The sequence below is a fragment of the Colias philodice genome, chromosome 15 (genome assembly GCF_061535455.1).
Source record: "Colias philodice isolate Cphi_HAF_F1 chromosome 15, ilColPhil1 Martin Lab GWU primary, whole genome shotgun sequence".
Classification (NCBI taxonomy): Eukaryota; Metazoa; Arthropoda; class Insecta; order Lepidoptera; family Pieridae; genus Colias; species Colias philodice.
The window spans coordinates 12,344,751-12,359,749 of NC_143100.1; the positions used below are offsets into that span (position 1 = coordinate 12,344,751).

The following is a 14,999-nucleotide window of genomic DNA, read 5'->3' on the forward strand; positions in this document are numbered from 1 at the left end:
ACTTTTTACATTAACCATACAATAACAAGGTAACTGGTAAGATTAAAAACTTTCCTTTCGACATACAGAAAATGTTATATTGTATTTGTGGTTTATTTGTTCTAAATTAACAATTCTCTTCGTAATTTTTCCAGGTCCCCGGTACGTTGGCGATGGAAAGGGGACAATGTTTGCAGCAGAGTCAGTCGAGGTCTTGCAGCTTTGATCATTTTAGCTGCAGCAAGACTGACTCTCTTACAGGGATCTTTGCCAGCGTTTTCACCACAAGACAATCCACCTGCTTTTCATCCTTCTTTTAGCGTGAGGTAATTATTATGTACCTATACTAATTATATAAGTGTATGTGTTTCTTGTGTGCGTGTGTTTATCGCAATTCCTAAACGGCCGAACCGATTTTAATTAAATTTTTTGAGCGTCTTCAGATTGAAGAATGGTTTAAATTTACATTCGAACATAAGCGAAGCTAAAAAGAAGATAGTAGGTAGGTATTATATAAGATTTACGTTTAATTTGTTACGACCGAAGCTATTAACCGAAAGGACAAAAATTATAACGAGCGGTGATAGCTAATACTTACACCTGATATTTTTTTTTCTTAACTAACTAATATATTTAGACAGCGTGTAAATTATAACAGGATTATTCTTAGCATTTTAATAAGAACGAACATATTCACTACTTTACCTACTATATAATGATAATGCTGTTATATTTGTATTTCTCTGGCGGTGATGTAACTGTTTCTATGTAACATACAATATTATTACTATTGTCCTTAAATAAATAATAGCTTAAAAACCTAAAAAACACGCTTTATCAAATTAGTGTATTGTCATCGGTCCTCAATAAATCTACAAAGTTTGAACGAAATCTGGCCGTTTAAAAAGGGTCAAAATCGTGCCCAAAGAAGTCGGTTACAAACAAACATACAGGTGAAGCTAATAAAAAGCGTGTAAAAAAAGCCGCTGTTTCCAGACTCATGACGTTCTGCTATCTCGCGGCATTCAACTGGTGGCTGCTCCTCTGCCCGTGGACGCTCAGCCACGACTGGCAGATGGGGTCCGTGCCGCTTGTCACCAGTTTGTGGGACGCGAGGAATCTGTTGACCGGCGCCGCGCTGTTGGCGCTCGTTGCTTTGACGTATAGATGTGTTATGGACTTGGAGGTGAGTGTGTGCGTGGGCGGGCAGGTGTGTGCGTTCGTTAGGTGTGTATATAATTAGGGCTGTTTAAGTGTTTGTGTGCATGTTTATAAGAACGTGTGTGAGTGTGTTGCATTGCACGCTTCATAATGTTGTGTATTATTTCATTTGATGTAGGTATGTTAAGTAATTCTAGTGTCCTTTAAATAAATTTACTCTGATTTTGTTTACAACGAATTCAATTTCAATTAGTTTTGTTTTATTTACATGCTCACGAAACATAAACGATCTATAATTATTATTTTAAGAACGAAAGCTTTTCACGTGCAATTTGTTCAATGATGAATAGTCCATAATTATTTTACAGCTTAAAATAAAATAAATAAAAAAATACTCCTGTAAAACAAAGAATTTATCTTTTTCAGTTACAACGGCACACGCCAGCAGTGGTGGGATTGCTTTTGTTGGTGATCCCATACCTACCTGCTTCCAATTTACTGGTGACTGTTGGCTTCGTGGTCGCCGAACGAGTGCTCTATATACCTAGGTATGTACCTTGATCATACAAAAAAGTATGTAAAAATAATATAAGTACTTACCTAACTAATATTTTTTCTGTGGTAAATGCTTTTTGAACAGGATCAGAATGAAGTAAAATATTTTCTTTGACAATTTGTATTAAGATATTCTTTACTCGTACTTTTTGTGTTCAACGTGTTTGTTATATATATTTTATTTTTATTTAAGTATATATTTATATAATAACTATTTGTCCATTGCATAACTTGCGTGATACTCGGATAATAAGCGACCTATAGCTATATGATAATCCAGGTTATCTAAATTTGTACAAAATTTCATAAATATCTAATATCCATACATTCTCACAAACTTTCGCTTTCAAAATGCTATTAGGATAGAATACCTAAGTACTATTGTTTCCATGAACGCAATTTTGACAACTGTTTTAAACTGTGTCTTTATCTGTAACTTTCACTGGGTTACAATACAAACTTTCCAGGAAAACTTTCTAGTCACGAAAGGAACAAGTTTTGTTAAGATAATTTATAACTAGGTGCGGCAATTACCCACTAAATGATTAGAATTTAACACTAAGAGAAATCAATTGAATTAATTCATTAAATTAAGCTTTGAAATCTGAGTATTGGTAAAATTGTTAATGTAGGTATAATTTATTATTATCATAGTTCTTTCTACATAGCTTTAGCTTTAAATTTGTTTGTTTCATCCTTATAATTTTATTGGCTCTTACGATCGATACAATAAAATGTACAGTTCGTTTGATTCACGTGGCGCAAGCGTATTTTCGAAAATCTATAAAGGCAGTTTTATTTCCTTTTCCAAATAGCGGCATATTTCTTTACAGCAAAATTTGCTATATATCTGTTTTTTGTTAATACTTTTCCTCCAGGGTCCACAGAAAATTTCCACCTTTTATAATGTTTCAGTCGCAGCCATCTGGTCGAATCTGCTATTTGATTAAATGACTAGCGCGTTCATTGAATGACGACATTAATTAAGTGAATGACTTAAGGACCAAGTCGCTAGTCATTCAATCAAATAGCAGATTCAACCAAATGACAGCGAAATATCCACTTCAGAGAGAGATGACATTACAATCTGCTAACTAATTGGACGTTGGGTAACGCTTGTTAAATAAACGTTTGGCCTAGTCATTCAACTGAATGTTAATTATCTATATTATAAGAATTTATTTAAAATTATGTATGTATGTTTATCAGCCATTTAGTTTCCATAACACAAGCGAAAGCTTATGGGATCAGATCGTGCCGTGTGTGAAAAATTGTCCTGAAATATTTATTTATTCAACACACTAGTCATTCAATCACAGCAGATTCAACGGACATAATATCTCTGTATACTTTTCTCTTCTATTATCTTTGATATTTATTTATTTTTTGTTCATTTAAGTTTTACCTCATAAAATAAAGCATTAAGAATAATATAATACATGAATTGCAATTTATTCTTAATACATTAATAAATCGACATTTCATTTACATCCTTGCCTATTTTTGTTTGTTTCTTTATATTTTGTATTGATGCCCACAATACAGGCCACGAGTCTAGTGTGGGCATCTTGGTTCAAATGATGTAAGTATATACTACGTAATTACTGTGTTAACAGCCTTATTGTAATAAGTTCAACGAGATTGTATGCTTGATTTTTGAATAAATATTTTTTACTTTTTTTTACTTACTTTTGTCTTGACTACGCAGCGTGGGCTCACTAGTAGTGACGGTATACGGCGTGCAGCTAGTGTGGGGGTGCGGTGCGCGCGGGCGGCGGCTGGCGGCGCTGGGCACGGCCGCGCTCGTGGCCAGCGGCGCCGCGCGCACGCACCTGCGGAACCGCGACTGGCGCACACGGGAGACACTGCTTAGGTATGTGAGAGACACAAACACATTTCACACACACAAATACACAACAATAAGTTATAAATTAGTAAAAAAAAACGAATAATACAATCTATTCCTTAAACTGCTAAAGTCAGTACGTGGAAGAACAAGCTTGAAATAAAATTGCTTATGACTACTTATGAGTTGGTAAGGTCGGAAAAATGCTGAGGTATAAAAATGAAGGAATGACGCTCGAATTAAATTAAACCTTATTGCGCGCAATTAATTGCGACAACATTTTAAGTTTGGAACGTTATTGTTAGGGTTTTTTTTGTTGGAATGTACCTATGTATCGGTTACTTAATATTTAGCGATCTGTGTCTAAAGTTTAACAATCGGGTATCTAATATCTAATAATATATGAAAAACTAACGCCTACGTGATAATATTAGCAACAAGAATTATCTTATATTTTGCTATAAATTAGCTATATGCTGTTTTTATACATCTTTATGAGTAGGTTCATAACTCAACATAGGTTCATGACTAAATACTTCTAATAAAAAAATATAAACCAAAATATAATGATAATAATGTATAAGTATATTATTTTAACAATTTCAGGGCCGATCTCGCAGTTCTTCCGCATAATGCAAAACTTCACTACAATTTTGCAAACTTCTTAAAAGATATCGAGCAACAGGAAAACGCGATCAAACATTATAAAGAAGCATTGAAGTAAGTTCTTTATTGGTAGATATTTTTGGCCTGATATTGATGGCCATCTCCTGTGAGTGACATAATAATATATCAAAAATATATTTGATTGTTCAGCTAAATATGCAATTTTATTATACCAAGTTGCACGAATAAAGAACAGACATACCACGATCGTTGCCTCACTCCATGTCGCGACGGTATTGCTATGACGCGACCTTTAAATTTTAGTCTCAATCTCGACTAATAAAGTTTCACTTATAAAAACATGAAATTTTATTATTTTTTGTAAAAACGTTACAATATGACAAAATTCTACATAGTTTTTTAAATATTTGATGCAAGTCAAAATATCCCTAGACTCTGTTGATGTACATATTATACTCGAATTGAATCGGCAAAAATCTGTAAAAATGACATCCCCCTTTCGATGGCACTACAAATTTTGACACTGCATATGCGTGTCTGTATGTTAGCAATAAAAAAAAGACGTGTGGCACTCGGGGACTGCCGCGGTAAAGCTATTGCATGCTATGCCTTCAAGCCACACCTCCGAGCCCGTCGGAGTGGGGTCGGTGAGGTTTTTTTCGTTACGGAATTTCTGGATTCGGTCCCCGCGCTCAAGGCCCGTGATAGAAGCTATGCAATAACAACAAAATTTCCCATAAAACAGACTATGGCCGAGCTACGCGAGCGCACACAACAACCTGGGCGCGCTGGCGGCGGGCGAGCGCGCCGAGCAGCACTTCCTGCTCGCGCTGCGCTACAACCGCCGGCACCTCAACGCGCACTACAACCTCGCCAAGCTCTACCGGTGAGTGCACACACACAACGCACACCAAACACTACACATTACACACCAAACACTAGACACGAAACACTACACATTACACACCAAACACTAGACACGAAACACTACACATTACACACCAAACACTAGACACGAAACACTACACATTACACACCAAACACTAGACACCAAACACTACACATTACATACCAAATACTAGACGCCAAACACTACACATTACACACCAAACACTAGACACGAAACACTACACATTACACACCAAACACTAGACACGAAACACTACACATTACACACCAAACACTAGACGCCAAACACTACACATTACACACCAAACACTAGACACCAAACACTACATATTACACACCAAACACTAGACACCAAACACCTACTAACTAAAACTAAACTAAACTACAAACACTTAATAGCCAGCTACTAGTTATTATTCTGTGACCGTACACTGCACACCGCACACCATAGATAACAATTTTATTTTCCAAAATATTATGATACAAAGAAATTAAGAACCCTTAGTCACACAGGATATCCTATGACGTGGGAACAAGTTTCGTTCAGTTGTACATTCTATATATCTTAAGCTAGAAAAAACACTATTACATCAAAAAATTAACAGACACCGGCTGCACACGGATGCTTAACCAGGTGTGGCCGTTGAGTGTTGTTGTGGGCTGGTCAGCGGATCAACCTTTCAGCCCCTCGCTGGTTCAATTTCGCTTCACTCACAGTACTCACAGAAATGATGGTACTCTGAACCAATAGCCCCAATACCATTTCTACTAATTAATATAAAAGTACTATCAAGTTAATATTTATTTCTAAATGCTTGTTTATTGTATTCAAAGGATGTTGCAATGTCAAGTGTACGCTATGCAAAAAGTGTAACTTAAATACTTATCGGCCAAAGACACACAAGTAACAAAGGAACTTTGATTGACGTCAATGTTATGTCTATATGAGCTTCGCTATTTAGTATAGAGATAAGCTTAATTACACAAACGTTCAGAAATTAAATACGAGAAAAAGGTAAATTTACGTCATAGATCCAACTACTTTACCACATAAAATGCAGCATTAACTTAATTATTATCAAATAATACAATATAATATCTAAAATTATGATTCAATTTAATTTAGTATTTAAGTAGTTTTAAGTTCATATGGGCCGTATTTTTTAAGTTATATTAAGACCTTTAACTGTAACTACATTTGTTGCCTGAATTAAAGAAATAATTTGGAAAATCCAAAAGTGCACGCCTCATATTTTTTTTAATAAATATTTATTAATTATTATTTTTGTTTATTTAATAACAATTAAACCACATCGAATCAGACCCTGAAAAATGAAAGGGTTCTATTCCTGAGCATACTCAAGCGTAAGAGAAAAAAAAAGACTCGATTAGTAAAGTATTTCGGTCGCTATCGTGTTAACAAGAAAAAGGATCCGCACATACAGACACACGGACGTCCAAGACAGAACTTTTTTAAACTGTTTTTTAACTAGTTTAAATAACAAAAATGACATCAAAAATAATTATCATGAACGTTAAAAATAGTGTTTTTTCTTAATATGTGTGTGTATGTATTATCTTACAAGTGCAATGTATGATACATAAAGACATTTTAAGTTTGAAAAATCAGATGTTTTGCGCGAAGTGACAGTAGTACCCACCTCAACGCTTCGCTTATGAGGCGTGCAATAAATAAAAAAAAATAAAAAAATAATAATAAAAATCATACTATACCTTGAGGAGAAAAAGAAACGAGCGACTCGACAAACTTAAAGCGCTATTTTCATTAGTTATAATATATATTATATATTTTATATTTTCATTTATTATAATATGATTTCCACAGTCTTGGGTAGGCTAGTGATATTTTACATAGCGTACAAGACTATTTATTTATACACACTGATTTCAACAAACTTATAGCACTATTATAGTGTTCCTATTGGTGGTCTAATTCATATCTAAACTCCGCAGTTTAAAGGCTAGGTGATATTTAACATAACGTACAACACTATATCTATAAAATTAAAATAAAAATAACTTCGTTAAAAACAACCGACTTCAAAAACGCAAAAGTAAAAAATAAAATAGAATTTAATATATTATTAATTATTACTACATATTATTTAGATGTGCTATTTACTAAAAAGGTTTGATGTCGGTGCAGTGTTAATACTTATATCAAATCTATTTTATTTTTACTTTTTCGTTTTTGAAGTCGGTTGTTTTTAACGCAGTTATTTTTATCACTATCGTGATACATATTATGTGACCTCCATATTGGACTTTCCAGAGATCGGTAATGGCTTTGTTAATATTCTGATAATGCTATTCAAAATAATATTAATAAGCGGAGATAGGGACACTTAAGAACATTAATCAATATAATATAACTCCAACATGTTAACTGCATCTTTAAAAAACTAATTATAGTCCAGGATCCTTCGCCCATTTTTGCAAGTGATTACTATCAAGCTAATTTTCCGTGAGTAGCTTTATTTTGATGAGACGCCCAATAATTTCATGTACGAAACTCTCGATTGTGGTAGCTTACAGAGGTAACAAGGATAAAATATTTTGATTTGATGGGTCTCAAATATTTATTACGCAATTTGTAGGACAATATGTCTGTTGAATTATATAAATATTAACTAAGTGAAAACAAAAAAATCTGCTGGTTAGGTTAGGTTAGGTTATGATGACCTCGTTAACGATACATATTGGAAAGAGGGGACTCTTTGATCAAACCATAGATTTTGTAGGACAAATATTTTTTCGAATAATTTAGATAATTATCTTGAGATTGAACACAAAAAAAATTCAGTTAGTAGCAATTAACCTTAGCTTAATTTGGAAAATAGATTGATCGCTTCAACTAGCGTTCTTACTCATTATTTATATAAAAATATAGTGGGTAGGTAATAATGAAATGTAATAATCTATATATGAAAATGAATCCCTATTTCTCTTGGTCACGGCATCACGTGTGAACGGGTGGACTGATTTCGATAATTCTTTTTTTATAATATTCCTTGAAGTACCAGGATGGTTCTGATGAAAAGAAAACATAAACATGTACCACGGGCGAAGCCAGGGCAGACCGCTAGATTTATATAAAAATATATTTAAGGTCAATATCAAATGAAAATGTCAACGATACTGGAAGATTATGTAAAAGATTAATAAATATTCAAATAATAATTCACATTTTTGCTTTTATACTTTTTATTAAAGAGAGTATAAAATATGAATTCAGATTTATCAGCCATCTTTTTTTAATGATTTGCCATGCTATAAGTTCAGTATTATTCTGGTTTCTTTCTATAACTGAAGATAAGAGTACTCTCTGAAGATTCTATTGTAATCGCTGGATTATCAGCAACACATGATTTAATTTTATTGCCAGTTTCAGACAGGTTAAATGGAATAAATATTTCCATATTATCTCCCCGTATCTGCCAATCGGTCGATTTCACATCTAAACCGGCCGGCAATAATTCAACGCTTTCAAACAAAACTGTGGAACCTTCACTGCCCTTTACGTAAATCACTCTGTTATTTATTTTAACTTCCATATCGTCATCGGTGAGTTTTTTCGGCAGACGGTAAGTAAGTTTATAGGAATCTTGAGCTACAGTTGTGGAAACGTCGATATTACATTGTAAAAAGTCCAATTCGTTCAAAAACGAGCCGAGGTGATCAAAAGTTTTGCTTCGAGGCATTTTGTTGGGGGACAAAGATTTTTCCAACTCGAGCATCCTCTCTTTTCGCTTTTGTAACTCTTCTTCTTGTTGTTTCATTGTGTTTTCTTGTTGCTTTTGTAAATCTAGCTGTTTCTGTAGTTCTTGCTGACACTTAGCTCGTTCTGTTTGTGTGATATTTTCTTGAGCTTCTGCGCAGTTTTTCTGTGACTGTTGTTCTTGATTTTTCATTTTATTTTCTAGCTCTTTTTGCAACGCGATCTGTTGTTGTAGTTGCTGTTGGTACTGATCATGTTGTAATTTTGTGTTTTGTTCTTGATCAAGCAATTTCCGCTGCTGCTCTTCTATCTGCTTTTTAAGTTCTTGTTCTTTTGCTTGCAACGTGTTAACTTGTTGCTGTAAAGCGCCTAGCTGTTGCTGGCATTGCGTTCCTGTTTGTGCGGCCCGTTGTTGTTCAGCCAAATTCGCTTGTAGTTGCGTTATCTGTTGTTTAAGTTGTTGTTCTTGTTGCTGATGTGTCGCAGCCTGTTGATTCTTTTGTTGGTGGCACTGATTTAATTGTGTTTGTGCGTTCTGTGATGTAACAGCCGCATTTTGCTGCACTTGCGCTACCTGCCGCTGGTAGGACGCACGTTCGTTCGCCAGTTGCGCCTGCAAGTTATTGACGCTTTGCTGTAGTTGCGCCGCTTGCAGCTGCAGTTGGTAACAGAAAAAGAAGCCATGTGACAAATGGAATGTACACAGCAAAACAAATATGCGGTACATCTTTACGGGTTTGAAACACTGTGATACGTGCTCGTTGAATCGTCCAGTATTTATATGCAAAATTATAATAAGGTTGACCTCTTATCACATATTATTGTGTTATTTATTGGCCAGAATCTCCCTGTGAACTGATACATTATATTTAGAATGAAATAATGACTTTATTATTACTTTACCTCGTGTCGAATATTTCCTTCGTCCTAAGTAGGTATTTTGTTTTTCTATTTTTTTTTATATTTTTTTTCCTAAGCTTATTACTATCATCTCAGTCAGTCATTAAAAATATTTATTTATACACATGGGTGACAATTCATTATCTTATATATAAAAAGGAATCGCAAAATGTGTTGGTAAGCGCATAACTCGAGAACGGCTGAACCGATTTCGATAATTCTTTTTTTATTATGTTCCTTGAAGTACGAGGATGGTTTTTATGTAGAGAAAACGTAAATATTATGTACCACGGGCGAAGCCGGGGCGGACCGCTAGTTATTCATAGAACAGTAAAAACAAATAGAAGTGCTATAATGTCATAATTAGTATGAAAACCAGTGTCGCCAAACCCACACATTTAAACCGATAGTTATACGGTACACTACAAGTAAACTATGCCTTTGATTGGACAGCTTCATTTGAGTAAAAACTGACTTAGGTTATAAATTCAGCATTTCAATATGTACCCGAACGCACCATGTTACGGTTTATTTTAGTAGGTATATCATCCCTAGGTATATAAGCTGTTTTGGTTCTCATTGCTCAGAAATTCCAAATTCGAAAACATTTAGCTATTCCACAACAGAGGGCGTTAGTTTTCGATAGATATAACTTTGAACCTCAACACATAGAGATAAGGTTGAAATTTGTGTCACTCAACATTAATGACATTAACTTGATATTTATCTGATGCCTGCCCTGAGGGATGTCAGCCTTGTTATCGATAATTCACAAATAAATTTTTTTTGTGTATTTTTTTTTCTATCTATTATATGAGTATAGTATAATGTGTCACATTTTGGAGTATGTTTATTACTACTAAGTACGTCTTTTTATATAATATGATTATTAAATAAAAAACGGAATAGAATAGTATTAATCTATATTTACAAAATACAAACAGAAAATATGCATTATTTTAAATCTTGGAACTGCCGTAGGTTTGATGTATCGGTGGCCTTTGTTAGACTGCTTAGTGCTGTTCGGCATCCAGTTAACTCGTCACGTTGCATTTATCCATTTCTCTTTTAAATTAGCCTCTTTGGGAAATCTATAAATAAATTGGATAAATGAAAGCTAAGGAAAAATAAAATAAAATTTAATATTTATAATGTTTGTCTTTTCTAAAGTATCGATACTGTCGATATGCGCCACAAGCATCACTAAACCGACATTCGTTTGTTTATTGCAATAATATTCCAGAAAGTCTTGTTTGCAGTTCAATCTATAATAGTCCTAATTTCTTATGGATTAAGGTTCATTTTGACTAGATATTTGTATAAAATTTTGACAAATTACGACAAGCGAAGTTATAACATAAAATATATGTAAAATAAATAAAAATAAGACTTACCGATGGTATGAAATGCCTCCATTGCTGATATTATTTCGTCTGCTATCATTTTTGCACTCTAATGTAACCGAACAACATCCTAATTAATGAATAAAATATGGAAAAAAGGTTTGAAAGCTGACAACCGACTCGAATATTTTTCTGCGCACAACTGGGAGCAAGTTAGGTGATCTTAACTTATTATTGACACGTGGGCGACGCCCACATCACACTTCTATTTGTTTTTACTGTTCTGTGTTATTATTCTAATTTTTTATTGGAGAAACATTTTTATTCTATAACTCTTCAGAACTTTTACATTCTAATAAAAATAACTGCGTTAAAAACAACCAATTTTTTATTTATTACTTTTCCGTTTTTGAAGTCGGTTAATAATTTCCAGCAAGAAAAACCGCATATCAGACGCGTTAAAAATGCTCGAGCGTTGCATCACTCTCGAGCCTCGCTTCGTGCAAGCGTACCTCGAGCTGTTCCTTGTTGTACCGGAGCGGGAGAAACGAGCCGTGTTGGACAAGCTGCTGCAGTTGGAGCCGAGGAACTGGGAGCATTACTATTTGTATGGGAATTGGTTGAAGGGGAGAGGTGAGTTTAATTTTGCTTTTGTAACTTGAAACTAATAAGTATATTACTTACATTAGTAGGTAATATTTTTTAGTAGGGTTACATTGATGCTGTAATTTTTAAATTAATGAAGCTCATAATATTATGCACAATATTTTATACAACAAAGAGTTATAGCCCATTTTTTAATTTATCAAATACACCTACTGAGGATTGTTTAAAGAAATTTATCTATCAAATTTATATTTCTTTATACGAAAAATCACTGGATACACAATATTTTATATGTAAAAAGAAAATTCGTAAAATTATACCAAATGAAAGTATAATACATTGGACCAAAACAGCAAAAAAATATAATTTGGAAGTGATAATAGTTAATACTTAAAATAGTGGTAGTAGGAATATTTTTTTCGTTTGTGCAATAAAATAACTGTTTAACGAGAACTTTCGGATTAAGTGGTTGTTATAAACAATATTATTTACCTCATATTCCAAAAGTACTTTTTTTTTTAATTGCAATTTTTTTTATCAAATATACCCACATTCCACAGGTCTATGGCCGCTCGCATACGACTACTACGTCCGCGCACTAGCTGTATCACGCACACACACCACACACACCTCCCACACTACACACACACACGCCGCACACACGAGTGGTGTGACACATGGAGGCGGCGGGGGGAGTGCGGCGCTGCGGGCGGCGGGCGTGCTGCTGCGGGCGGCCGGACAGCGAGCTAGACTGCTGCACTTGCTTATAAGGTGGTTTGTTTTATTGTGCTGATTATTTTCCATCCTGTATAGTTGCATTTAATGTTTCAAAATATTAAACTATTTATTTCAATCAAAATTGGATAAAGTAGTTACCTGTATTTTTGTTTTTTGATAATATATGTGTATTGAGGTTTTGATTTATTTTTATCAGTTTAAAAATTATTTTATTTAAAAATATTCATGGTACTTACTAGATACCTAAACATACTTAAATTTTTCACCAAATTCTAAGAAGTATGACTTTTATATGTATAGTAGATAATGTAATTTATAGAAATTGTTTCTTTCAATATTAACAAAATAAAATCGCGTGTTTGTGCCAAATTTCATTAAAATCGGTCCAGTAGTTTATGCGTGAAAACCATAAATACATACAAAACTTTCCTCTTTATAATATTAGTATAGATGTGTGTGTGTGTGTGTAGTTAGCGGCTCAAAGCAGTAATGTATATTACTTACGTAGTATTTGTATTCTCTTTGATATAATATAATATTATATGATGTGTGTGCAGATGGCAGCGCGCGGGCGCGGCGGGCGGGGCGCGGCGCGCGGCCGCCGCACTGCGCGTGCGGGCGGAGCTGGCTTCGCGCGCTGCTAAGTACGCGAAAGCCACGCAGGTAATATAATTATTACGTGAATACTAAGTTTATGGGTTGAGTTGTTCAAATTAAATACACGGTATTAATTAAAAAAAAATGTTAGTACTTTTGTACTGATATCGATTTTTATTGATAGAAATAATTATACTACTGGCTAATTAATATTTTTGAACCGATTCTACCCGCTTGCTATCAATGAAAATAGCCTATTTGATAGTTTTTGACCTAATTTCTTAAAAAATATTAAATCTTTCGACTACACAAACAAATAGAACATTATGCTACAGAGAGCCATGAACCTAATCATAAATGTTAAATATTTAAATTAATATTTTATTAAGGGGATAATTTCTTTCAAATAAATCCAAAAAATAAACTTACCATTAGATTAAAATATAAATTTTAACAAAAATTATCAATAAATAATTTGAATAATGCCAACTACAAATAAAATATAGACATCCTGAACTTTTTTAAAGGACGAATAAAAGCGTCAACATAATATCCGTTCACTTTCCAGGTGAAGTCCACGTGTCTCCATCACAGCCAACTAGAAGTGCCACCAAACGCGTCACCAAACGTGTCACCAAGCAAAAACTATAGAACATTACCAAGTGAAGTGCTAGTGAAACCCAGTTGCCAAAAGAACACAATACCCATCGCGTACAAACAGACACACAACAAGTCAGAAACCACTAAACAGAAAAGTTGTCCCCTAAATAAAAAGAAAATAAAAGATCCCGACCCGTTTTCCATAGTTTCGGATCATTTAATTAAAACTTATTGACGTGAATGGCGGAATAAAGAAAAAAATAAAGCTTCCATTCATGGAGCGTTTACGCATGACATAATATGATAAGACAGAAATTAATAATAACAATAAAATGGTCACACTAAGCAATACAAACATGTAAAAACAAATGGTACTTAATACATAATTATATTTCAAATATTAATTTTTGTTGTAAATAAATGAGTTTGAATTTTATTTCAAAAGTATTAACGTGACTCTATGACATACGCTTCCATGAATGGGAGAATTAAAATAAGGTATCATCTCCTACAAAGTTTATAATAAAATCAATAGAAATCATTGAGATAATATTACTACGTATGGAGGAGACACCACGAACAAAATCTGTGCGCCATTTTTTTGCTCTAACTAAGTTTTAAAAATTATTATCTAGTTAGGTACTTATCGATGAAAGTTATTCCTTTGCACTTTTCCGTATTATTTGTATTATTTGTGCAATATCGTAACACACACGAAGGCATGTTTGATGCGTTTCACTTTAAAACCATTAAAAAATACCGCTCAACATACGTCACATGACGTATGTTGAGTGGAACATAAGTGATGTAGGCGGTGTCGTCTCCATATTAAAATATTATCTCAATGATAGAAATACTATTTTTCATCGCAACGTGTTCTTTTTAATATCGAAAATTTAAGCTTTTCTTCTAGTTCAAAGACATTTGAATTGAATAATTTTAAGATTCTGACTATTATTTATCAATTGACAAATAATGTAAATAATTTTACTTGACATTACATGTTATTAATTTTACTCAATCGAAGATTAAAAACAACACGTAGGTAGGTACCGTATACGAAATAAGAACGGTTTAAAAACTGGGTTATTCGTTAATACACAATATTCTAAAATATTCATCATATTTTATACAGACAGCATTTAAAACATAATATGAATATATTACTTTACGGTATGATCTAAAAAAATACAGACTAGAACATTAATATAATATATATTTTCTTCAACATAATATTGTGAATTTATATTTACGCAATCATAATAAGATGAGAAGTTTTATTTGTTCTTATGTATCCTTTAACATAAAACATATTATAATGAAAACATACATGGACGTATAAAAAAAGGCGGACGGTATATCGCCTAAACATTGAGTGAAGCCTAGTAATGGCGGCGAC

At 33.6% G+C, this 14,999-nt stretch overlaps 2 protein-coding genes across 2 annotated transcripts in view; one reads left to right on the forward strand and one right to left on the reverse strand.

Annotated features, from left to right (window-relative positions):
* Window positions 1–14,133, forward strand: part of LOC149482557 (protein O-mannosyl-transferase TMTC1-like) — a 137,331-nt gene extending 123,198 nt beyond the window's left edge. The window contains exons 6-15 of the mRNA XM_089704327.1: window positions 135–305; window positions 976–1,165; window positions 1,567–1,688; window positions 3,404–3,568; window positions 4,148–4,261; window positions 4,914–5,054; window positions 11,493–11,692; window positions 12,226–12,436; window positions 12,961–13,066; window positions 13,569–14,133. Of these exons, the coding sequence (XP_089560453.1) occupies window positions 135–305; window positions 976–1,165; window positions 1,567–1,688; window positions 3,404–3,568; window positions 4,148–4,261; window positions 4,914–5,054; window positions 11,493–11,692; window positions 12,226–12,436; window positions 12,961–13,066; window positions 13,569–13,835 (1,687 nt within the window). The 3' untranslated portion in view covers window positions 13,836–14,133. The remainder of the gene's footprint in view (window positions 1–134; window positions 306–975; window positions 1,166–1,566; window positions 1,689–3,403; window positions 3,569–4,147; window positions 4,262–4,913; window positions 5,055–11,492; window positions 11,693–12,225; window positions 12,437–12,960; window positions 13,067–13,568) is intronic.
* LOC149482560 (uncharacterized) lies at window positions 8,330–9,585 on the reverse strand. The gene has a single exon (XM_089704111.1). The coding sequence runs from the start codon at window positions 9,541–9,543 to the stop codon at window positions 8,383–8,385; it is 1,161 nt and encodes a 386-aa protein (XP_089560237.1). The 5' UTR covers window positions 9,544–9,585; the 3' UTR covers window positions 8,330–8,382.
* Window positions 14,134–14,999: the final 866 nt, after the last annotated feature.

Excerpts from the sequence above, each read along its gene's own strand:
- LOC149482560 (XM_089704111.1), bottom strand. The coding sequence starts at position 9,543 with ATGTACCGCATATTTGTTTTGCTGTGTACATTCCATTTGTCACATGGC.